The 24750-nt window shown below is 41.1% G+C and overlaps 1 protein-coding gene across 5 annotated transcripts in view; it reads left to right on the top strand.

The window, feature by feature from the left end:
• Window positions 1-24750, top strand: part of ap1b1 (adaptor related protein complex 1 subunit beta 1) — an 82138-nt gene that overhangs the window by 49255 nt on the left and 8133 nt on the right. For all 5 annotated transcript variants that reach the window (XM_036598571.1, XM_036598573.1, XM_036598570.1 and 2 more), the window contains 7 exons: window positions 2381-2410; window positions 5515-5658; window positions 7742-7887; window positions 9123-9252; window positions 14291-14375; window positions 16256-16342; window positions 19394-19548. In XM_036598571.1, coding sequence (XP_036454464.1) covers window positions 2381-2410; window positions 5515-5658; window positions 7742-7887; window positions 9123-9252; window positions 14291-14375; window positions 16256-16342; window positions 19394-19548 — 777 coding nt within the window. The remainder of the gene's footprint in view (window positions 1-2380; window positions 2411-5514; window positions 5659-7741; window positions 7888-9122; window positions 9253-14290; window positions 14376-16255; window positions 16343-19393; window positions 19549-24750) is intronic.

Raw genomic sequence — 24750 nt, 5'->3', positions numbered from 1 at the left:
TAACAGATTGTCTGTTCATTAACTCTCACGAATACTGGAATTAATTTCAGATTTATCGGAATATACATCCCTAGTTTTAACAGTAGATTGAGTTTCAAAAACTTATGGCCGACTTAACAATTAAAAACCGTTCTTTATTAGAAACAGATGAGCCTTTTAAAAAGCCTTTTAAAAAGCGTAGATACATATAAAACCACTGTGTGGTTAAAAAAGACTCTACTCACTATAAGAGAGAGAATTTAATATATGCGTCACCATGCAGACTCATTGACGATCCATAGAGATGATAAATTCTAATCTTTTTTAAAATTATTGAATTGCTGCGTGTAATTGATAAAACACGACAGAGGGATTTGTATGACTGTTTACATCTGAAGCAGAACACTGGATATTCGTCACATATGTGCATTAAAAACAGCTTAAAGCAGTTTATGCGACAACTGGTGTTGCAAGAACATTCAGCTTGTCGTTCCGTCACGTCACCTCCACACGATTAACAGCTAAAGCTTTTCCAATGTTGTCTTCTTCCTCATTCCACTCATTCCATCTCTCTTCTTCTTCATTGCTTTTGTCACCGCCCCTTCAGTCGGGCTCCCACTACAGGACGGAGGCGCAGTCTCCTCAGCTGCCCGAGTGCAGCGAGAGAGAGGTCTGTGCAGGCTTCTCAGTGGACTTAGTTCAGTTAGAAGCAGATTCCCAACCTAGTCCTGCTCTTAACTGGAGAAACTGATCTCAGATCAGTGTAAATGGGGACGTTTACTGATACTTTACCAGAGAATCCTCTGTTTCCTGGGGATTAAATCACAAAGCAGGATTATCAGGCGATGTTCACGTTTCCAGGCTGAAGTGGCACAAATCTGATTTTTTTGCCCTAATGTGACTCAGATCTGATGTTTTCAGAGCTGTGTGGACACAAATCTGATCTTTTCAAATCTGACGAGTCACTTTCATATGTGGTCCTAGATTGGACTTCCGTCACTTGCCTACATGAGTGCGAACCATCATGTCAGAGAAATCAGATTTGAGCAATGCGGCTTGTAATGTGAACGTAGCCTCAGTCAGCTGGGTAACTTAAAGGGCTCATATCCTGCGTTTTTCTTGGATTTATTGATTGTTTTTTCTTGAGTTTTACTTGTGTGTTTATGTGCCAAAAATTAGTCCTAATTCATGTTTAGGTGACCATTTTCCAACCTCTCTTTACCGCTAGACTGGTATATGCAAATGAGCTCAGTTCTGATTAGCTGCCATGTATTGTGCCTCAGTCAAGGCTGAAACACTCTTTTTAACTTCAGCGTGAATGGGCAGGGCTAAACTGCTGTAGGCTGATTGGGTGGATATATGTAAATGAGTTTTGTTTTTGTGACATCACAGAAACAGTGAAATCAAAACGGGCTATTTTTGCTTAGCTTATGGAGGAGAATGGTGGTAGTGTTTTTATACTTCAGTAATGCTTCTATAATACATTAAACTATTATTTTAAAAAGAGAAATAAGAAATAAGGAACGTTTTTTTTCCATGATATCAGCCCTTTAAGCCCAAAGTGGGGCTTTTCAAATGGGAACACAACTAGGCTCCTCTCCTATACTCTCCTATATTAAAAAGATGGTTCTTCAAGGGTTCTTTAGTAAAAAAAAAATGGTTCTGTATAGAGCCATGAACACTCAAAGAACCCCTTGCATGATTAAAGATCTTTTTGCATCATGAAATCTTTAGATTGATGGAGAATGTGCATAAATGTGCTCTGTAGTGTTCTATATAGCACCCAAAAGGGTTCTTCTGTTGTTACAAGCTTGACATCGTAACAAAAGAAGAACCTTTTTTGGGTGCTGTATCGAACCATTTTCAAAAAGGTTCTATATAGAACCATCAACAGCACATTCTCCATCAATCTGAAGAGCCCTTCCATGATTCAAGTGTTCATGGTTCTATATAGAACCATTTTCTTTACTAAAGAACTCTAGTAGAACCATTTTTTGAGAGTGTACTGGACAGGCTTCGGCACGGGCTTATCTGGATAACTCAGCAGAAATCCTGCTTTGTGGAGTAATATTTAGTGACGGTCAGGTTCTCTGTTAGAACGTTTGCTTTGATGTTTAGTTTTTTAGTATTTTTGTTTTCTGTGGTTTGTTTTCGTTGTTTTAGATGAACCCAGCCAGCCGTACTGACAGCATATCTTCAGTTTTCCTAACGCTGCATAATCCACTCTCACCCCATCAGTAAAAACCCTAAGTGCTTTTACAGACGACCATATTTCACGCCTCCCTGCACTGTCTCACTCACGCTGTCGTCCATCCCTCCCCAGCTCCCTCCCCAAGCAGCAGACTGACCACTGACTCTCCATCAGCTCCTCTAACACTTCTTTCTCTGTTTCTCCCTGCAGCTTGGTGGAGACATCGGAGGGAGCCCTGCGGTGAGTGAGCCTAATGTACACAGTTCTCCCTCTTATCCCACTGTAGTAGATCAGCGAAGACAGGTTTGGTGTCCAAAGTTGGCTTCTTTAGTTTTCACTGGACAAAAGTGAACCAAAAAATGGACACACTCCTCGAGTGTTCTATCGCTTTTATACAACAGTTAAATAAATAAAGTAATAAATTAATAAACTGGGCCGTGAACGCGGCGTTTAATGTTTTAATGTTCGCAGTTCCTTCACCAAATTATAGTTCCTTAACGAGCAGCTCGTTGCTACGTCAGAGTAACGAGCTCTGCCCACTCGCTGCTCAGCCGGCAGTTTGTTCTCCAGCTCCTCACACTAAATTCCCAAACTGTCATCACCACTGAGCAGCTTTTCAGTCGGCAGCTGTGACAGAAGAACAGTTGAACAACCTGGAATCAGCCAGAAATGAACCCAACACCATTCGCCAAACTAAGTGGGCTGTAAGATGCTTTACAGACTGGCTGGAACAAAACAACATTAATACTGATCTGGCAAAAACTGACAAAACTGAGCTGAACTTGATATTGCGGCAGTTTTATGGCTCAGTCTGATTTGGTCAGACTCTGAAGATCAGACTACACGTTTGGCAAATGGTGTTGGGTTAATTTCAGGCTGATTCCAGGTTGTTTAGCTGTTCTTCTGTCACAGCTGCCGACTGAAAAGCTGCTCAGTGGTGATGACAGTTTGGGAATTTAGTGTCGTCTCATCTTCAGAGTCTGACCAAATCGGCTGTCGGTCAAATGTGATCTTAAAAGTGTCCATTTTCTGTTTGTGGCAAAGTAAGAAGTAAAAACGTTCAAATGACTTGAGCGTCTCCTACAGCTGTCAAACTTGTTGCTTAGCAACGGTGTCTCAGTGGAGTGATGGTGTTTGTGAAAAACATGATGTTATGGCAAAATAACAGTGCGATTAGAACGCTTCTCAACCAATCAGCTTGCGTGGCCGGAACTAACTGTTGTATAATGTAGAATATAATTAAAATGACAGCGATTTGAGAATTGAAGTCTTTCATCTGGTGATTTCAATGAAAACATACATTTATTGTTCAGCCCTACTTGAAACTTAATTTGGACATAAAATGACGTAAATAGATAATACAGTGAATTATTTGCAATGCTTCATAAGCTTCTTGTTGATTCCAAGTTAATTTAAAAAATGAAACAAATACAAAAAAAACATTGTGTTGATATTTAAATCTGCGCTGCGTAAGATGTTTTCTGTATAGAAAAGCCTCATAATTAATATAAAAACTGGTTCCAAACTTAGAATTTAGTCCATGTCTATAGTATATAGTATAACAGTGTGTCATACAGTGCCAGAAGCCACTTAAGCAGGTCTGTTAGAGATTACTGAACAACTCCACACGGTTTAAGGTAGGGCTGAAAGATTAATCGGTTTTATATCGGAATCAACTATGCAACTAAGCAACAATGGTGGCTTAAGTTTAAAGTGGGGAAATTTAACCTTATTACTGAGAGCTTGTGAACTGCCTTTAGATGAGTTCAACCAATCAGAAGTAACCAAACACCCATGTGCTGTGACATCACAACCACAACTAACTGGCAGTCGGATGCAATACGAAAAAATAAAACCAGACCTGGACATCGAGTTACGGGAAATGATCGCAATGTAAATCGCAGCGGCTATGTTGGTCAGAAAAATCGCAATTAGATATCTTCCCCAGATCGTTCAGCCCTAGTTTAAGGTAAGGTAACTTTTTCATTTTTAGCTGAACTAGAAGTTAATAAATCCATTTCTGATTTATGTTAGAGAAATTGAGGTTTAATTTCCATTTTAACCCGGCATTGAGGAGGAATTCAGATGTAATTAATCACTTGAAAGCGGCTGATATTGTTTTTTTTCTGTATCTAAATTGGGGAAAATCTATAACGCTAATGAGACGGGTTTAGCTTTACATGGTGAGGGAGGATAATTTAATTTTTACCAGCATTTCTCCAGTCAATCTGAGTACACCATGTAGGGCTGAATGATTTGGGGAAAATATCAAATTGTGATTTTTTTTGACTAATATTGTGGCTTAACTTTTTAACTTATTTACTTATTTTCTTCTACAGGCAGTTCACAAGCTCTGTGTTATTAGATTAATATAGATAATATCGCTGCTGTCGGAAGAAAACCTTGTATCTCCATTTTTGTCATTTTTCAGTTTTTGACATAATCTGAAAGTGCCTGTTGACTTTTTTATATTGTGTGTAAATTTCAAGATTAATAAACCAAAAGAAACGGCCCAGAATTACTTGGTAAAAATTCTGGTTCCATTGACTTGCGTTAAAAGTCAAGTATGATTTTTCCTTCTCCTGTAAAGTTATAATTTTGGAGATATGAGGTTTTCTTCCGACAACAGCGATATAGATAATTTCCCCCACTTAAATCTAAAGACAGTGTTTTTGATAATATAGGCTATAACTTAAAAAAAACTGCAGCTCTTTACAATTTAAAAATTGCATTCTGTTAAATTGCGATTTCGATATAAAAACGATTAATCTTTCAGCCCTAGCACCATGCTAGTCATTTTTACAGACTGCGCTCCTATGTCAGTAAATACTCCACCATCTATTCGCCTACTGTAAAATTGTATACAATGTTCTGTGGAAAGGAAGGTTTTAAGTGTGTGGGCATTCAAAGAAGCGTTTGCTTGTGTTCGCTGTGGCTAAAATGAAGCTGAAAAGCACTGTCATCCTCAATTATACAACTGAGAACATTAAAACGTTAAAAAGATTATATAAAGTTTGGTGTTATGGGGTGATGTAGGACAGTGACAGTGAATTTTAGGCTATAACAATGCTAATGACGTGCTGACTTCACTTAAGACAGCAAGACTGATGGTTAGAGTAAATAGAATAACAGCTAAATTAGATGTTTTCTACTCATTTGTAGCGTATAGTGAGTAGCCACCTCCATCTCTGTCATTTATTCCGAGATTAAATTGGGATCACCCCTCTTTCCTTTGGGAAAACCAAGTAGCAAGAAATAAAATGCTCCAATTTAAGGGATTGCTGTGTTTCTAAAATGTGATTACAGCAGCACCTGAGTGTAATCTGATTTGACTCTGTCCCCAGATGGGTGTGGGTCTAGGGGGCGCACCAGTGGGCATGCCTGCAGGTCTTGGCGCTGCCCCTGCTGTCGGAGGGGGCCTGGGTGACCTCTTTGACCTCGGCGGAGGCGTAGGCATGACAGCAGGATCCTACGTCCCTCCCAAAACGGTAAGTCTGCTCCGGTCCTCTGCTGTAGTCCTCCTTAGTGCTGATCTGGCGTAATTCAGTTAGAGCTCGAAGTCCTGGATTTACACCAAAGGCACCCAAATACCTACTTAAGCCCAGACTTTCAGTAGCTCACCCAAGTAAGGATGTACTGATCCAGTTTTACCTCTGTCAGGACTCGGAGCTGTATTTTTGTAGCTAGTGCAGTGCACTTTTAGGCTGTTTTCACACCTAGTTTATGTGCTGAAGTCCAAATCTGAGGTATTTCATTCACACTGCAATGACTGAAGTGCGTCAAGTTATACACGCAAGTGCTCGTTTATTGGTCAGAAATTTTGCAGAGATACAAGTGCTCTGTTACTGTCACATTATCCACCATTTGATGGAAAAAACTTTATAGATAGAAAATCACAATACGGCTCCCGGGTGGCGCAGCCGTGTAAATGTCAGCCCTATCATCAGGAGATCGTGAGTTCGATCCCTGGTGATGCTACAGACGTCCATAGCCAGGAATTCAAAGAGCACAGTTGTCCTCTCTCTCTCTCTCTCTCTCTCTCTCTCTCTCTCTCTCTCTCTCTCTCTCTCTCTCTCTCTGCTGAAAACAGCTTTTTCTAAGACTTTACAGAGGTAGGTTCGAAATTGGTCTAAAATTATTTAGTATGGAAGGATCAGTGCTACTCTTTAAGCAGAGGCTTCACCAAGGCAGTTTTAAAAGCATCTGGAAAAACACCTGTTAACAGAGAACAGTTTACAGTAGTTAAAACATCATTGTGAACACAATCAAAAACCATCTTAAGGAATGAAGTAGGAACAGGGTCGAGATCACGTGGACGAGCTTATTTTGTTTAGTTGATTGCTGGTCTGCTGCTGTTAGCAGCAGCTTGTGGTGCTGGAGCAATATGATCATCACAAAAAATGTTTTCGTAATATTTCGAGAAAAAAGTCGTAAAATTTCAAGAATAAAGTCGGAATATTTCGAGAAAAAAGTACTATTTCGAGAAAAAAGTCGTACTATTTCGAGAAAGTCGTACTATTTCAAGAAAGTCATACTATTTTGAGAACAAAATCATACTATTTTGAGGAAAAACAGCCATTTCTTATCCTAATAACAGGCTGGTGCTGATGTGCAGGAGAGACAGGGAGACTGAGTGTTTCTTTATGGGTGAATCGATATGAAAGTAGAACTCCACCAACTCAACACCCCTCATTTAACACAAGGAGGTGCTGCCTTCACTTTGGAAAGCCTTTAGCCACAATATTGCGATGTTTCCTCGTATTAATGCCACTTTAATGTCGTAATTCTACAACTTTTTTCTCGAAATATCGTACCGTTTGACTTTTTTTCCCGAAGAATTAGTCAAGTCAATGTTTATTTATATAGCGCTTTTTACAACAGGTGTTCTCACAAAGCAGCTTTACAGAAAAATCGGGGTCCGAGACCCAATGAGCGTCGCCAATGGAGACAGTGGCAAGGAAAAACTCCCTAAGAACAAGAGGAAGAAACCTTGAGAGGAACCAAGACTCAAAAGGGGAACCCATCCTCCTCTGGACCACACCGAATAGCAAACAGCATTAGAATAAAGTATTAAAATACAAAACGGGGGAAAACAGGCGGAGCAATGGTTAATTAGATTAGTCAGCAGCAGCAGGAGGGTCAGTTCATGAAGGTGAGGTTTGCACAGTGTTGTACAGCGTGAAGCTCAATGGTGGACAAACCGGTCCAGAAGGCTGGCGAGCAGTGGGCACCCGATAAAGGCTGAAACTTGATTTTGATTTTTACTTATTTACATTTTAACTATTGTTTTTTTTTTTGTTTGTTTTTTTAAATGACCACTGTGTTGTTATTTCGGGTCTTAATATGACTGAAACACTCCTTTTTCTCAGCTGAATGTTCTGTTCTCGGTAAACGTATGATAGCCGTGCGCTCGCAATTCACCCACGGTTTCTTTAGCCATGTTTTGGCGACAGGTGGCTGCCTTACCTGCTCTCACAACAGTAGCACTGCGGGTATCGTGGCCGTTGGGCTGTTCTCCAGAACTGAATGTTCTGCTTTCCCGCTTCATAATTCTATCAAATCTATGTGCAGGTATGGCTGCCGGCAATGAAAGCTAAAGGCTTGGAGATCTCCGGGACGTTTGCCAGGCGCAGCGGCGTCATCCACATGGACCTGTCCTTCACCAACAAGGCCATGAGCGTCATGACTGACTTCGCCATCCAGTTCAACAAGAACAGGTGAGCAGACTTTGTGAATCGCCTTTAACTCTCAGTTCGGGTTTTACCTTCAGTTTGCTGTAGAATTCAGAGTGATATTATATGTTGAACTACATTGTGAGTCACGCAATTAATTACTTGTGCTTTTGATTTACATTCCATTTATTTCACTCAAAAAGTGACGAAAATCATAATATATATATAAAATAAATTATCTCTTCTACTGACTTCAGTCAGCATCGAATCGCTGTAATATGATTCACATCAGCTCAGATTTTTGCTTCTTTGTTTTTCACCTTTTAATCTGTTTTTCCTTCCATCTTTTTCATTGCTTCATTTTTTTTTTCTTTCTCCCTTTCTTCTCTCTCTCATCCTCTTTGTCCCTCTCTCTCCCTCTACTTCTCTTTCTCTCTTCCTTTCTCTTTCTTCCTCTCTTTATCTCTCTGTTTCTGTTTCTCTCTCTTTTACTCTCCCTTTCTTCTCTCTCCCTCCCTCTCTTTCTCTCTACTCTGTCCTGCTCTCCCTCTCTTTCTCCCTCTCTCTCTCCCTTTCTTCTCTGTCTCTCTCCCTCTTTCTCTCTTTCCTCTCTTTCTCTCCCTTTCTTCCATTTTCTCTCTCTCTCTCTCTCTCTCTCTCTCTCTCTCTCTCTCTCTCTCTCTTACGCTTTCTTCTCTGTCTCTTCCTTTCTCTCTCTTCCTCACTTTGTCTCTTTGTTTCTCTCTCTCCCTTTTTTCTCTGTCTCTCCCTCTTTCTTCTGTCTCTCCCTATTTCTCACTCTTCTCTTTCCTCTCTCTCTCCCTCTCTCCCTTTCTCACTTTCTTGTCTCTTTCTCCCTCTTTCTTCCATTTTCTTCTTTCTCTCTCTCTCCCTCTCTCCCTCTCTCTCTCTCTCTCTCTCTCTCTCTCTCTCTCTCTCTCTCTCTCTCTCTCTCTCTCTCTCACTCTTCTCCCTTTCTTCACTTTCTTCCATTTCCTTCTCTCTCTCTCTCTCTCTCTCTCTCTCTCTCTCTCTCTCTCTCTCTCTCTCTCTCTCTCTCTCTTCTGGATGTTTCTCTCTTTCTCTGTATGTCTCCCTCTCTCTCTCTCTCTCTTTCTTTCTCTTTCTCTCTCTCTCTCTCTCCCTCTCCCTCTCTCTCTCTCTTTCTCTTTCTCTCTCTCTCTCTCTCCCTCTCCCTCTCCCTCTCTCTCTCTCTCTCTCTCTCTCTCTCTCTCTCTCTCTCTCTCTCTCTCTCTCTCTCTCTCTCTCTCTCTCTGTAGTTTCGGGCTGGCTCCTGCTGGTCCTCTGCAGGTTCTGACCCCCCTCAGTCCTAATCAGACGGTGGATGTCAGTCTGCCGCTCAGCAACACCGGCCCGGTGATGAAGATGGAGCCTCTCAATAACCTGCAGGTAACGCAGTGTTTAATATTAAACTGCTCTCTAATATTTAACCTGGCGACATCGTCTCTGTGCGGTGTGTACCTAACGGACACGTGGGCGATCTCTCTCAGCCGTTATTTATTCAAACCTGTGTTTGAGGCCCCCCCCGCCTCCTGCTCTAAAAATAAGGCGCCCCCAGAGGCAGGAGGTGTGTGAAGTGCCAGATTACACAGCTGCTGGAGCGAGATAATCTCTCATAACCACACTAGTTTCCTCTGGATCACCACTACAGCCATACGGCCTCTCTCTGCTGCAGTGACTGCCTCGACTGGAACATTGAAATGAGGGTTTGACTGCAAGATGAGAGAGACGTACAGATAGAGAACAGGAGAGTGAGAGAGAGAGAGAGAGAGAGACGAACAGATAGAGAACGGGAGAGAGAGAGAGACGTACAGATAGAGAACGGGAGAGAGAGAGAGAGGGACATACAGATACAGAGAGAGAGAGAGAGAGACATACAAAAAGAGAGAGATATACAGATAGAACAAAAAAGAGAGGAAAGCAGATAGAGAAATAGAGAGACATACAGAAAGAGAGAGACTTACAGATGTGTGTATATATATATATATATATATATATATATATATATATATATATATATATATATATATATATATATATAGAGAGAGAGAGATGATAGAGAAACAGAGAGGGACATACAGAGAAAGAGAGAGAGAGATGGATAGAGAAACAGAGAGAGAGACATACAAAAAGAGAGATATACAGATAGAAAAAAGAGAGAGGAAAGCACAGATAGAGAAATAGAGAGACATACAGAAAGAGAGAGACTTACAGATAAATGTGTGTGTGTGTATATGTATATATGTATATATAGAGAGAGAGAGAGAGAGAGAGAGAGAGAGAAAGAGAGGAGAGAGATGGATAGAGAAACAGAGAGGGAGACATACAGATAGAGAAAGAGATATACAGAGAGAGAGAAAGACATACATACAGAAAGATAGAGATCGACGTACAGCGAGAGAAGAAGTGAAAGCTAGAAATAGAGACAAACAGAAGGAACAACATGAAGAGACATGCAGAACGACAGAGAGAGAGCAAGAAGCAGATAGAGACGTAAGCAAAGCGAGACGGAGTAAAGCTGTGTGTGTGCTCGTGTGTGTGCGTGTGGTGCTGTGTGAGTGTGTGTGAGTGTGTGTGTGAGTGTGTGTGTGTGTGAGTGTGTGTGTGAGTGTGTGTGTGAGTGTGTGTGTGAGTGTGTGTGTGTGTGTGTGTGTGTGTGGTGCTGTGTGTGTGTGTGTGTGGTGCTCTGTGTGTGTGTGTGTGTGTGTGTGTGCTGTGTGCGGTTCTGCCTGGCTGTCTGTATGAATTATTCAGTGAGTGAGACTCTTACCTCGAGTTGCTGTCCTTGCTCTGCGCCACGCGCTCCAATCGATGCTGCGCGCCACTCTCGACCTTTAGCGGCGCTTCATAACTCCGACGCTCGATGCGAACACTCCCGCCGGAGCGGCAGAGCAGCTCAGCCTGATCCCAGCACAGACTCTGAATACTCAGGAATAAGAACGCAGCCTCTGGAGAAGAGAATGAAGTTATGAGGTTAGAGGTTCAGTCAGTAAATCACTCAGCAGTGAAGGTGGGCAATACGGCAATATATAATCACGATGCTTCAGGAAGGCAGTTGATACAGTACGGCACAATCAGAGGTGGGAACAACTCACTAAGTTGCAAGTAACAAGTAAGTCTCAAGTCTTCACACTCGAGTCCCGAGTCAGTACAGGCGAGTCTCAAGTTGAGTCCCAAGTCAGTAGTCTTAATCTTCGAGTCCTGAACAAGTCAGTCTGCATTCTTCAGCTAATTTAAGGCCACAACACTGAATAATGGTGACAGCATGTTAGCAGTGTGGTTGTATATTAATTAATTAACTAATTTATTTGTTTATTTATTTATTTGTTTATTTATTTCCCTTCCAACTAAAATACACAATCAATGGTACACAGATAACCATGACAGGCATACTGCATACACAGAGTAGCACAACTATACATGGAAATACATTTAAAAGTACTACTGAACTTTTATTTTTATATATATATTTATATATAAAAAGTGTATATATATATAAATATAAAGTATGAACTTAATATATACACAAAGATGATTTAGTTTGAATTGAATTGAAACCAATAGTCAGAGCTGAACAAAGTTTACAGAAAAGACAGTAAAATAATGTGAAAGTACAAAGCTGAAATTGACTTTTTTCGCCAGCAGCTTATTTGAATTTTCCGTTCCACCTTAAATGCCACAGCAGTTGCATTCCGGCACCTCACTGCTGCACCATTTAAGGTGGAAGGACAAATTCCAGTACGAAGCTGGCGAATAACGAGAACGTTGCGCTTGTTTTACCTGCAGAAGCTGTTAAAATCGGTCGAACAGAGACGCTGTGTTTCTTTTGTTTTGCTATCATGAGGAAAACAGTCAGTTTACCTGGCGAGTTTCTCCAGTAAGACTGGAGTTTAAGTGCTGAGCGAGGAGCATTGATGCTGTCGCTGCTTCACTTGTTTCCAGCATATGGAGGCGAACTTGGCTCTAACGCTTCACTCGTCTTCTGAAATAAAATAAACCGAGCATAAGCTCAGTGACAGACGTCTGACGACGCTGCTGTTTATCAGATTTACGGCAGGAAATTAATCCATTCACATGAAAAGTAACTGACTGTGTAACTGAGTCCCGTCTGCGTTCAGATGCCTCTCCACATTTTTTCCACTTGCTGTCCCGAGTCTTTCCGAGTCTCTCTCGATTTTCTCGATTCGAGTCTTAAGTCATCCAAGTTTGTGACTCGAGTCAGGCTCGAGTCCAAGTCAAACGACTCGAGTCCACACCTCTGGTCACAATATTAATTTTTTCTGACATCTGAGAAGTTGGAACAGATGATGTAGGTTTTAGCTTCTGCCCAGTCTCATAGGGGAATTCCACCCATTTTTCTAAATTTCTGACTAATTAAATGGTTGAGAATCCAGAGTGGTTTGGTGTGGTTCTGGTTTCTTTACAGTGGTGGTGATAGGAACCAGGGGTCGCCATGACTACAACACAAATATAGACATTTTATCTACTATCCAAAACCACCAGTGAACCTACACGAGTCTTCTCAGTTTATATGGAATGATGATGATGGAAAATAGTTATGAATCTGAACAAAGCACACTTATTGGTTGATGTTCCTTCAAGGGTTCTTTAGTAAAGAAAATGGTTCTACATAGAACCATGAACACTCAAAGAACCCCTTGCAGGATTAAATGGTTCTGTGCATGGTAAATTGTTCTTCAGATTGATGGAAAATGTGTTGTAGGTGGTCCAAAAAAACTTTTTTTTTGGAAATAGTGCTATATAGCACCAGAAAGCATTCTTCTGTTGTTAGACGTTTGGCATCACAACAAAAGAAGGAGCCTTTTTGATGCTATGTAGAACCATTTTAATCATGCAAAAGGTTCTTTGAGTGTTCGTGGTTCCGTATAGAACCGTTTTCATCACTGAAGGAACATCTTTTTTTTGAGAGTGAAGTTTTCTTAGGGAACTATTTTTGCCTCACAGCACCCTGCATGTATCCCTCCACCTTGAATCGATTTTCAAAATACATTTTGCTGCAAAAGGTTGTCAAAACTATCATAAAACAATGTGTCAGACATCAGGCAGCATTTTCAGACCCATTTCAAGTAACTCTGTGAGGGGGGCTTTTAGAGGTGGACGTCTGGTTCCTATCACCACCACTGTGAACTCCCCCTTTAATCAGAACTTTTTTATTATTGTTGTTGTTCTGTTTTTTTGAGTCCCACTGAAATCTGTGATGCCTCCATTAAGCTCTTGTAAAGTTCCTTCATCCAACTGAATCTGCAAGAACAGGAAAGAACTGGGGAGGAGAGAGGGAGAGTAGGAGAGGAGAGTAAGAGAGACAGAAAAAAAGATGTGAAGAGAGAAGATGAGAAAAGAAGGAAGACATTTAGTAAGGAAAAAGCAGGAAAAGGGGTGAGAAGAGACTAAAAGAGAGATGTAAAAGGCAGAGAGGGAGAGATGAAAGAGTAGGGGAGGAAGATGGTGAAAAAAGATGGAAAGGGGGAGAGAAAAAATGGGAAAATAGTAGGGCTAGTAAAGACGGTGGAAAAGAGATGGAAAGAGGAGAAAAAATGGGGGGTGGATAGAAAAAGAGATGGAGGGGAGTGCAAAGGACAGCGAGAGTGGGGGAAAGCGAGAGGAAAAAGGAGGAAACTAAAAGAGAGAAAATGAAGAAAAGGGAGGAGAAAAGAGAGACGCTTGTTTGTGTGTTAAAGTGTCAGGAGTCAGTCTGATCTCCCAGTCCTCTTCCTCTCCCAGTCCTCTTCCTCTCCCAGTCCTCTTCCTCTCCCAGTCCTCTTCCTCACTCTCTCTGATGTCAGTATGAATAAATGCACTGTTTCTCCATTTTCTGTCTGTAAGGTTTAATAATAATATTTCTGTAATCATTTTGAACACAAACTGCTTTACAGAGAGATTAAAACAAAACAATAAAATAATTTATAAATATATTTACAGTTTAACTCATAATACAGAAATATCAGGTCGTTTTTAATGTCATTAATGTCGTCCGTGTCGCTGCGGTCTGAACAAAACCTCGCGTATCTAAAATGGTAACTTTACGATAGAAGGAAAAAACATACGAGTCAATGGAACCATCATTTTGGGTCATTTCCGTTGGTCCGTTTATCGTGAAATTTACACACAATGTATAGGACAATGTTCAGTTTCAAATTATGTCAATAACTGATAAATCGACAAAAATGAAGATATGAGGTTTTGTTCCGACAGCAGCGATATTCCAGTCAAAACATGGTTCAGTCATGTCTACTCTTTAAACACTCTCTTCCCCCCCTTCTTCCCTCTCCCTCCTGCTTTTTCTCTCTATTCTCTCTCTATATTCTCTCGATCTCTCTCTCCTCTTTTCTTTTTCTCTCTCTCTCTTCTTTCTCTCTCCCTTTCCTCCTATTGTCTTTCCCTTCATTCCCCCTCCTCTCTCTCTCAGGTGGCTGTGAAGAACAACATTGACGTGTTCTACTTCAGCTGTCAGTACCCCATTAGTCTGCTCTTTGTGGAGGATGGGAAGATGGGTGAGTGGGTTTAATCAGTTCCTCTCTTCTTCTCTGACGCTACAAACCCCAAACCCACGTCAGCAGGAGTTCTTCACCTCGTGATCACGTCAGCTACCTGACGCTCTTTATTTTTATGGATTGCCTGTTCGTTACATGTCACTGAGAATTTTCTTGTGTTTCTGGCTACAGACGTATCCTGCTAGTATTTGTATTTGGACGTCTTGTTCTTCTACCTGGACTGGTCATTAGGATTTTTTTAATGCTTAGTTTTACAGTCATGACAAACAAAACAACCTGCAAGCATAATTCCATCTCTTCACCAGCTAGAAGTCAGCACATTCAGAGAAAAAGTCTCTGTAGTACTGTAGTGTAACTATAGCTGACTATAGCAGCCTTTAAAGGCCTTAAAATTCAGATAAGTGATAATAGCAAAATTCTTTGCGGTTTTAGTTTCCTTTAATTGCCTATTATTTAACTTATTTTCCATTTCTTCTCTTCATTAAAAGAGATTCACTCTCAGTAGCCACGTTTACATGCAGCCTGATAATTTGTTAATAATCCGACTAATAGCTCAATCAGAATAGATTATTCCCACGTTAACACCTCAGTTGGAATAGACTAGTCCGATTGAGGCCATTCGGAATACAATTTCTGTCTGATTGATCGAGGTGGGTAATCCTGTAAATAATCCGTTAAATAGAAGAATAATATCCGTGTAAACGCCTGTATCTGATTACATTCCCTATCGGAAAGTTTAAGTCCGTTCTGATCATGTTCGTCACGTCATAGTGAGAGTTTATACCGTCCAACATGGCGGAGCAGAAACTGGTCTGCAGAGGAGACGAAGTTTATGCTCTGATCTTTAAAAGACGGCGGTGGGACGGACGTCCAGCTTATGTGTCTCAGAACACGACGTCTTCCTCTCGGCCTTCTTTAATAAGGACATGTGAAGGACGTTTTTCCTGAGTCTGACATCATTTTAAAGCAATTAAAAACACAAGCGCTGCTCACTGCTGCTCATCTCACTCTGACTGGACTCACGTGATGCTGGTTGTCATGGTAACGTCCACACTAAGCGGTTCTCTAAGCATGCGCATAATTTTGGATCAGATTACTTGTAGTGAGCATGTAAATGTACGTTTACCATCAGATTGTTGAGTAGAGTGAGAATAAACACCTCAGTCTTAATCTGTAATCGGAATGTATTCAAACGGATTGGCAAAAATCTTTGCATGTAAACACAGCCAATGAATCGAATTTGATGATTTTGGAAATTTGAATGATAAATAGGGACCCGGCAGATCAATATAAAGTCATGTTCAGCAGTCAGAATTGCTGAACTTAGATTCTATTAGTTATTAGCGCACAAATCATGTGTGAGAATCATTGAAAGAGAGGAAACCCACACCAGCAGGATCTCACAAATGCACTTTTGGTTCTGTTTACAAATTGCATGCATATAAAGTCAAATTAAGCATTTGTTGTTATGAAAGTGCACGTATGTAATTACTCAGTCATCAGAGTAATTGCCTAATTATTCAATTATTATTATTATAATAGATGGATACATAACAAAAACATGCTGTTGTATATTATTTTAACCATGATGGTGTTTTTTCAGATTCATTAGTTCTGTATTACTGTGATATAGTGATACACGATCGGCCTATAATTGAGAGATTGCATGTTTGAATCCCAGCGATGGCGAAACCAAAACGAATGCGCTAGTTATCGCACATTATTAGCGACATTTTCTCAGATACTGATAAAACCTTGCCTCATCAGTATCAGCCAGACTGGTAAATAATACCAGTGAACCATTAAATCAGTAAAATACATTTAAAAAAACAATTTTCACACCTACTGTCTGTTTTCTCTATGTTTCTCTCTGTGAGCAGACAGACAGGTGTTCCTGGCCACCTGGAAGGACATTCCCAGCGAAAACGAGGCTCAGTTTCAGATCAAAGACTGCCACCTCAACTCAGGTAAGAAGACAGGAGGGTGGATGGAGGGGTGGAGCGGTTAATGAAGACAGTGAGAGGGTGAAAAGAGAGCTCTACTGTCAGCAGAGACACTGTTACAGTTTCCCAGACCCAGATTAAGACAAAGCATAGACTAAAAAGACCGATAATCCATAATCCTTCATCTACACTAAAATTTTGTCCATCTATCTGCTTGTCTGTCTGCCTGTCTATCTGTACCTGTCTGTCTGTCTTTCTGTCTGTCTGTCTATCTACCTACCTACCTACCTACCTACCTATCTGTCTATGTATCTGCCTGTCTTTCTGTCTGTCTGTCTATCTATGCCTGTCTGTCTGTCTATCTATCTATCTATCTATCTATGCCTGTCTGTCTATGCCTGTCTATCTATGCATGTCTGTCTGTCTATCTATCTATCTATCTATCTATCTATGCCTGTCTGTCTATGCCTGTCTATCTATGCCTGTCTGTCTGTCTATCTGTCTATCTATCTATCTGTCTATCTATCTATCTGTCTATCTATCTACTTACCTACCTACCTATCTATCTATGTATCTGTCTGTCTCTGTCTGTCTGTCTATCTATCTATCTATCTATCTATCTATCTATCTATGCCTGTCTGTCTGTCTGTCTGTCTATCTATCTATCTATGTATCTATGCCTATCTATCTATATATGCCTGTCTATCTATGCCTGTCTGTCTATGCCTGTCTGTCTATGCCTGTCTGTCTATCTATCTATCTGTCTATGCCTGTCTGTCTGTCTATCTATCTATCTGTCTATCTATCTATCTATGCCTGTCTGTCTATCTATCTATCTATCTATCTATGCCTGTCTATCTATCTATGCCTGTCTATCAAAAAGTATTTCCTATTTGTATTTTCATGGTACTGTTGGCCCACGGGGGTCTCTGGAGGCTGCCTACCTTTGCCCCAGCCCCAGGTTTTGTCCATTTTTTTTTCTCTCTCTCTCTCTCTCTCTCTCTCTCTCTCTCCTCCCTCCCTCTCTCCTGTTGGGGTCTGTTATTAAATGCTGGATGGTGATGTGTGAGCATGTCCGTGTAATTAGGTTTAAGTGATATGAAGCTGTTCTGCGTGGCCGTGTATTATTATTCAGTAATTCTGACCTGGTCCAGCACGAATACGCTAATAAACACTCAAAACACTCACACCACTATCTAAATGAATCCGCTGTCCTTTTCCTGCCCTTCGTCTCGCGCTCTCTCTCACTCTCCGATCAGACTTCGTACCCTCAGTTAAAACAGACAAGAAGGCGCTCTTGTGAGGTCATAGTCACTTAATTAAAGGAAGAAAGCCATTACACAGAACTTTGTACTCACAAACAGAAGCTCTAATTAAAAGAGTTTAAGCTGTAATCGCTGAATGATGTTTAATGATTTTCACTCATGCTGAGGACGAGTGAGCAGGAGGCTGTAGTTGAAGCTGCGCTCTGACTCCCATTACAGGCTCGACCTCTGTTCGCGTGCCTTGTTTAAATGTGTGTTTGTCTAACCCTGAATTTGCACAAGCAAGCGACGCAACATTCATTTTCAATGCGAGTTGGTGATTCCTGGCGACAGGAGGCAGCGTGAATGTTGGGGATGTGAAGTGGGCAAAGTCGGCGACACAACAAAGTTGAGCGACGTTTAACTTTGCCTTTTTCTTGCCCCCATGAGCGTCGCCAATGGCAACAGTGGCAAAAAAACCTCCCTAAGAGCAAGAGAGAAACCTTGAGAGGAACCAAGACTCAAAAGGGGAACCCATCCTGTAGCATTTGCACTCGTTCTGCTTCATTTGCAGCAGGGATATGTAGATTGCTTTTATACAACAGTCAGTTCCGGCCACGCAAGCTGATTGGTTGAGAAGCGTTCTAACTGTGCTGTTATTTCACCATAACATCAAGTTTTTATCACAAACACTCTATCACTCTGCTGAGCAACGACTTTGACAGCTGTAGGAGACGCTCAAGTCATTTGAACGTTTTTACTTCTCACTTTGCCACAAACAGAAAATGGACACTTTTAAGATCACATTTGACCGACAGCCGATTTGGTCAGACTCTGAAGATGAGACGACACTAAATTCCCAAACTGTCATCACCACTGAGCAGCTTTTCAGTCGGCAGCTGTGACAGAAGAACAGCTAAACAACCTGGAATCAGCCAGAAATGAACCCAACACCATTCGCCAAACTAAATGGGCTGTAAGATGCTTTACAGACTGGCTGGAACAAAACAACATTAATACTGATCTGGCAAAAAATGACAAAACTGAGCTAAACTTGATATTGCGGCAGTTTTATGGCTCAGTCTGATTTGGTCAGACTCTGAAGATCAGACCACACGTTTGGCGAATGGTATTGGGTTCATTTCAGGCTGATTCCAGGTTGTTCAGCTGTTCTTCTGTCACAGCTGCCGACTGAAAAGCTGCTCAGTGGTGATGACAGTTTGGGAATTTAGTGTGAGGAGCTGGAGAACAGCCTGCTGGCTGTGCAGTGAGTGGGCGGAGCTCGTTACTCTGACGTAGCAACGAGCTGTTCGTTAAGGAACTATAATTTGGCGGAAGGAATTTCACGCAACGTTCATTTTCAATGAGAGTTGCTGATTCTTGGCGACAGGAGGCATCACAAATGTTGGGGATGCGAAGTGGGCGCATGCACGTCATTTATAACCTCCCGTATGATAAAAGAGCAAAACTGCGAACATTAAACCATATTAAACGCCGCGTTCACGGCCCAGTTTATTAATTTATTACTTTATTTATTTAACTGTTGTATAAAAGCAATAGAACACTCGAGGAGTGTGTTATCGCCAATAACATCACGGCTGTGATGATCTACCGCGACCAAATCACAGCCGTGATGTTATTTTGCGATTACACACTCCCTCTCGTGTTCTAATACTTAAGTAACTAATAATGTTGCTCAAATATTTCAAAATACGTTTAGCAGAAACCAAGATGCACTGGGCTGTGCTGCTCTGGTCTAATATCTCAGGCTTTTGTTTTTGTGAACGTACCCCACTGTGTGTGTTAATGTGTGCCTTTCTCTCCTCCACAGACGCTGCCAGTAACAAACTGCAGGGCAGTAATATCTTCACAGTCGCCAAGCGCACAGTGGACACCCAGGACATGCTGTACCAATCCGTCAAACTGACCAACGGCATCTGGGTGCTGGCAGAGCTGCGCATTCAGACAGGCAACCCCAACTCCACGGTGAGCAGGGAGAGGGAGAAAAGGGTTGTCTTGAATAACAGCAGGACCCAAATGGTATCGACATTTGTGGCCAGTAAAGATTTTAGGGGGCTAATAATTCCCATAATCAATCATATTGGTAAAAATATTGTTTCATATTTATATTATATATTTCAGTTTTGCACTCCAATAGCTTTAGTTAAAGGGCTCTTATCATGTAAAGCTGAATTTTCCTCATTTTTTTTAATTAATGGGTTTGATGTAGTATACAAACACATAACGCACTGTTCACTCCCCGGTCCCGGTCAGTGATGTCTTTTTGTGCAAAACAAGTCATTTACATATACCTACGCTGCAGCAGTTTGGCCCCGTCCCATTCACACTGAAGTTATAAGAAGTGTTTCAGCCAAGACTGCTTTTCGAATGAGGCTCAATACAGGGTAGCCAATCAGATCAGAGCTCATTAACATATATCAGTCTTAAAGGCACAGCCTGTTTCATTCTAAGAGGTGAAGAGAGGTTGGGAAAAGGATCTAAACATGAATTCTGACCATTACCAGTCCAATACCTGAGACTGTGAGGTCATAGTAGAGAAGTCCACCTCCTTGTTTCTACAGTCATTGTCCATTTCATCAGCTCCACTTTGTAGTTCTACAGTTACAGACTGTAGTCCATCTGTTTCTCTGCATACTTTGTTACCCTGTTCTTCAGTGGTCAGGACCCCCATGGACCCTCACAGAGCAGGTACTATTTGGGTGGTGGATCATTCTCAGCACTGGAGTAACACTGATGTGGTGGTGGTGTGTTAGTATGTGTTGTGCTGGTGCAAGTGGATCAGACACAGCAGTTCTGCTGGAGTTTGTAAACACCTCAGTGTCACTGCTGGACTGAGAACAGTCCACCAACCAAAAATATCCAGCCAACAGCGTCCTGTGGGCAGCGTCCTGTGACCACGGATGAAGGACTAGATGATGACCAACACAAACTGGGCAGCAGCAGATGAGCTATCGTCTCTGACTTTACATCTACAAGGTGGACTGACAAGGTAGGAGTGTCTACTAGAGTGGACAGTGAGTGGACACAGTGTTTAAAAACTCCAGCAGCACTGCTGTGTCTGATCCACTCAGACCAGCTCAACACACACTAACACACCACCACCACAGCAGTGTTACTGCAGTGCTGAGAATGACCCACCACCCAAATAGTACCTGCTCTGTGAGGGTCCATGGGGGTCCTGACCACTGAAGAACAGGGTAAAAGGGGGCTAACAAAGTATCAGAGAAACAGATGGACTACAGTCGGTAACTGTGGAACTACAACGTGAAACTATATAGTCAGTGGAGCTGATAAAGTGGACAGTGAGTGCAGAAACAAGGAGGTGGACTTAATAAAGCTGACCAGTGTAGAATTTGGAAGGTCTGGCCGATATCCAGTCCATTTAATAAGGTCATTGTCAGTGCAGATACTAATCCAGTATATTAAATCAGTGAATCACTAACAGTCTGACTGAGTGCTGGTGGCTCTTTGGCAGCGTTAGAATAATGAGGCAAGTTGGCACGTGGGAGGAAGAGAGGAGTGTGTGATGGAGGAGTGTGTGTGTGTGTGAGAGAGAGAGTAGAGAAAGCATGGCAGGATGCGAGTGAGATAATGAACAAAGCAAGAGAAGAAATGAGGCAGCATTGTTTCTATAGTGACCAGTTTATAAATATTCTCTGTGTTAAATGGTTTCTCTCACTCTTTCTCTTACAGTCTTAGGCAAAATTTAGGGCACCCTGGTTAAATTATGTTTCTGTTGATTTTCTAAGTGAAGTCATGCAGAAGTGCGTTCTCTGTAGAGGCTGTGTTAAGCCGGGGTTACACTACATGGCTTTTACCCCGATTTTAGCCCTGATTCTCAGTCTGGCCGAGTCTGAGCTGGTCGGCTCTAGTCTGCAGATTTTTGGGTCAGTCCGAGTCGACAGTTGGAGAGAGAGTCGAGTCGTGTCTGAGGGGTGCAGACTCAGATTTTTGGCTTCTCGGTCGCGTTTCAGACCAGTCAGAGTTTATCAAACGTCTGTTTTTTTCCGACCCGACTCGAAATCTAGTATAAATTGGTCAGCGACTCAATATGAGCGGATTCCTGCAACAGCCAATGAAAACAGAGTGCTGAAAGAAGAAAACACAGCAAGTAAACAAAGAAAAATGGTGAAAAGTCTCTCACGTGAGGAGCGAAGCTTTTTAATGAGCTGAGTTTAAGGCACAATCGAGTTTATGTACATTTAAAACTCTAAAAACTCCCACACTGATCACATTTTTAAATCCATGAGCCTCATTTAATCATGTTTACCTGCTGCTTCTTTACTGTTTCAGCGCAAACGGCACAGAAAACAGCAGCAGCTTCAAAGTTGAGTAGTGTGTGATCACTAATCGTTTAGTGTGGAACCTCAATATTTCAGTGCCTAAATCTGCCAAAACCAGTGTGGTGGTGTGAGACGCCCAGTCTGTTCTAATCTGTTCAGACTTTAAATGTCGTGTAGTGACCCGAGGCTTTAGCTTATTTTCAATCAACAATACAAGATGTAAAATTTAATCAGGGGTGCCCAGACTTTTGCATACGGCTGCAGAAAGTGTTTAATTAATTAATTAATTAGTTGCTGTAGCTGCTGTGATGATCCCTCACGTGTCCAGAGAGGTGACCTTGCCCCGAGAGTCCTCTCACCTTTTAATCACTGCAGTGCTTTAGGGGCTCTTTCGCTCTCTCTCTCTCTCTCTCTCTCTCGTTCTCGTTTTCGCTCTCTCTCTCTCGTTCTCGCTCTCGCTCTCTCTCTCTCTCTCTCTCTCGTTCTCGTTTTCGCTCTCTCTCTCTCGTTCTCGCTCTCGCTCTCTCTCTCTCTCTCACTCTTGCTTGCTATCTCTCTCGCTTGCTCTCTCTCTCTCTCTTGCTCTCTCGCGCTCTCTCTCTCTCTCTTTCCCTCCCCCCTGTTCTATTTCTCTCTTCTCACCCTCTTTGTCTCTCCCTCTGTCCCTCTCTCTCTGTCTGTCTTTGTTTCTTGTCTCCCCCTTTCTCCCTCTCCTACCTCGTTCTCTCTTTCTCTCTCCTCCGCTCTCTTCTCTTTCTTTCCCCTCTCTCTGTCTCCCCACCTCTGTCTTTATCCCCCGTTCTGTCTCTCTCTTGCTCTTTCACTCTCTCGCTCTTTCTCTCTCTCTTTCTTGTCTCTCTCTCTATCCCCCCATTTCCTGTGCTCTCTTTGTTCTCTCTCTCTTTTTTTTTCTCTCTCTCTCACTGTTTCTTGTCTCTCTTTTTTTCTCTCTCTCTCTCACTGTTTCTTGTCTCTCTCTTTCTCTCCGCTCTCTCTTTCTTCTCTCTCCCCGCCTCTCTCTGTCTTTATCCCTCTCTCTCTCTTCTCTTTTACTCTCTTTCATCTCTTTCTTTCTTCTCTCTCTCTCTCTCTCTCTCTCTCTCTCTCTCTCTCTCTCTCTCTCTCGTGGTTCTGCTTTAGTGAAGTTAATGTCAGAGCAGGATTGTGTTCAGAATCTCCTGCTGATGTAATTAAGATTTCTGTTGGGAAACAGTGTTTCTGTTTTCACTGCTGAAGCTTTTTTATTCCTTCCTTTCTCTGAAAAACACAAGGATAGTGTTTTGGTCACAGTTGTTGTTGTCCCTCTCTTTGTCACTGAAATCTGTCCCGATATATCAACGGCACATTTTCCTAGTTTGTCTAGGTTGTGGTACCAGATAATTAGCAAATTAGCATTAATAAAGTAATAATGAACACATGCATTCTAGGTGTCGACGCTTAAAAAATAACTTGGAAATCTTGTTTTGTTGGACTGTTTTGATCTGTTTTCTTCTACTGAAATTAGACCAAAGAGAACCTTACAGAGACTGTAAATGCTAACCAGACAGAAAGGACAGTTACTGTTTAATTAGTGGTAAAATCACTGTAGCACCTCAGCTGTAATGCTGATTTCTCCTCTATGTGATTTCCTGGGTTACGTTGGCGTACGTTCGCTTTCCCTCGTTAGGTTTAAAGCTGCTTAAGGCAGATCTACCAAAAACACAGACATTTAAAGGTTGTAAGACACATTTTTTACTCCATATGTTAATATTTTATATTAATATAGGAGCCTACTAGCCTGTTAGCTGTCTGTTGAGTTGATCAACCATGTTCTAGTTGTTAAGAAAATGGGTCGAAAACAATACATAAATTTTGTTTAATGAGTCAGGCAGTGAATTCATTAACATTCAATGTAATAACTTTCTGTGAAGGAGCTTTTAGAGGCGTAAACTCTTTAAGCTCCGCAGCTTATCGTCTAATTTTTGTACATGGATGTAATATTTACCAAATTCCAGCAAAATCTGATGCTTGTAGATGTAAAAGATCCACATTTACATGCACTTGCATATATATATACATATATGATTAGAAAACAATATTGACATTTGTCTATATATTATTCAGTTCTGTTTTTAATAAAAATTTTGCCATATATATATATATATATATATATATATATATATATATATATATATGTGTATATGTGTGTGTGTGTGTGTGTGTGTGTGTGTGTATATGTATATATGTGTGTGTGTGTGTGTATATATATATATATATATATATATATATATATATATATATATATATATATATATATATATATATATATATATATGCAAGTGCATGTAAATTCTTGTCTTGGACGTGGATCTTTTACATCTACAAGCATCAGATTTTGCTGGAATTTGGTAAATATTACATTCATGTACAAAAAGTAGCCGATAAGCTGCGGAGCTTAAAGAGTTTACGCCTCTAAAAGCTCCTTCACAGAAAGTTATTACATTAAATATATAAATTAGTTGATGAATATGGTTCTTATTAAAAGTGAAGACATTCCAGAATAATACCCCACCCATTAATATACAAAGATCATCCAAAAGCATCCAAAATACTTTTTTACTTTGTAGATACATAATTACACTATACCATGATATATACCGAAACTGTCAGGCATCTTAGTTATAGCATTAAATACATTTTGGCCTGTATTTTAGAGCTCAGCTAAACTGATCAGATTTATAAATGTATTTTTAATTTTTTTGTTTTTTTAATACGATCTAAAGCTCCCAGTAAATTACTTACATTACAGTAAAGTAAGTTTATCTGTCAGCACTGCTAAAACTGAAAATTGTTGTTGTGTGACTAATACCAGTATAGACAGTATCATCCACCACTACATGTTTGC

Source organism: Colossoma macropomum, unplaced genomic scaffold, assembly GCF_904425465.1.
Source record: "Colossoma macropomum unplaced genomic scaffold, Colossoma_macropomum, whole genome shotgun sequence".
NCBI classification, from domain to species: Eukaryota; Metazoa; Chordata; class Actinopteri; order Characiformes; family Serrasalmidae; genus Colossoma; species Colossoma macropomum.
The sequence above is the reverse complement of the archived record's forward strand: the minus strand, read 5'-3'. Positions and strand labels throughout refer to the sequence as shown.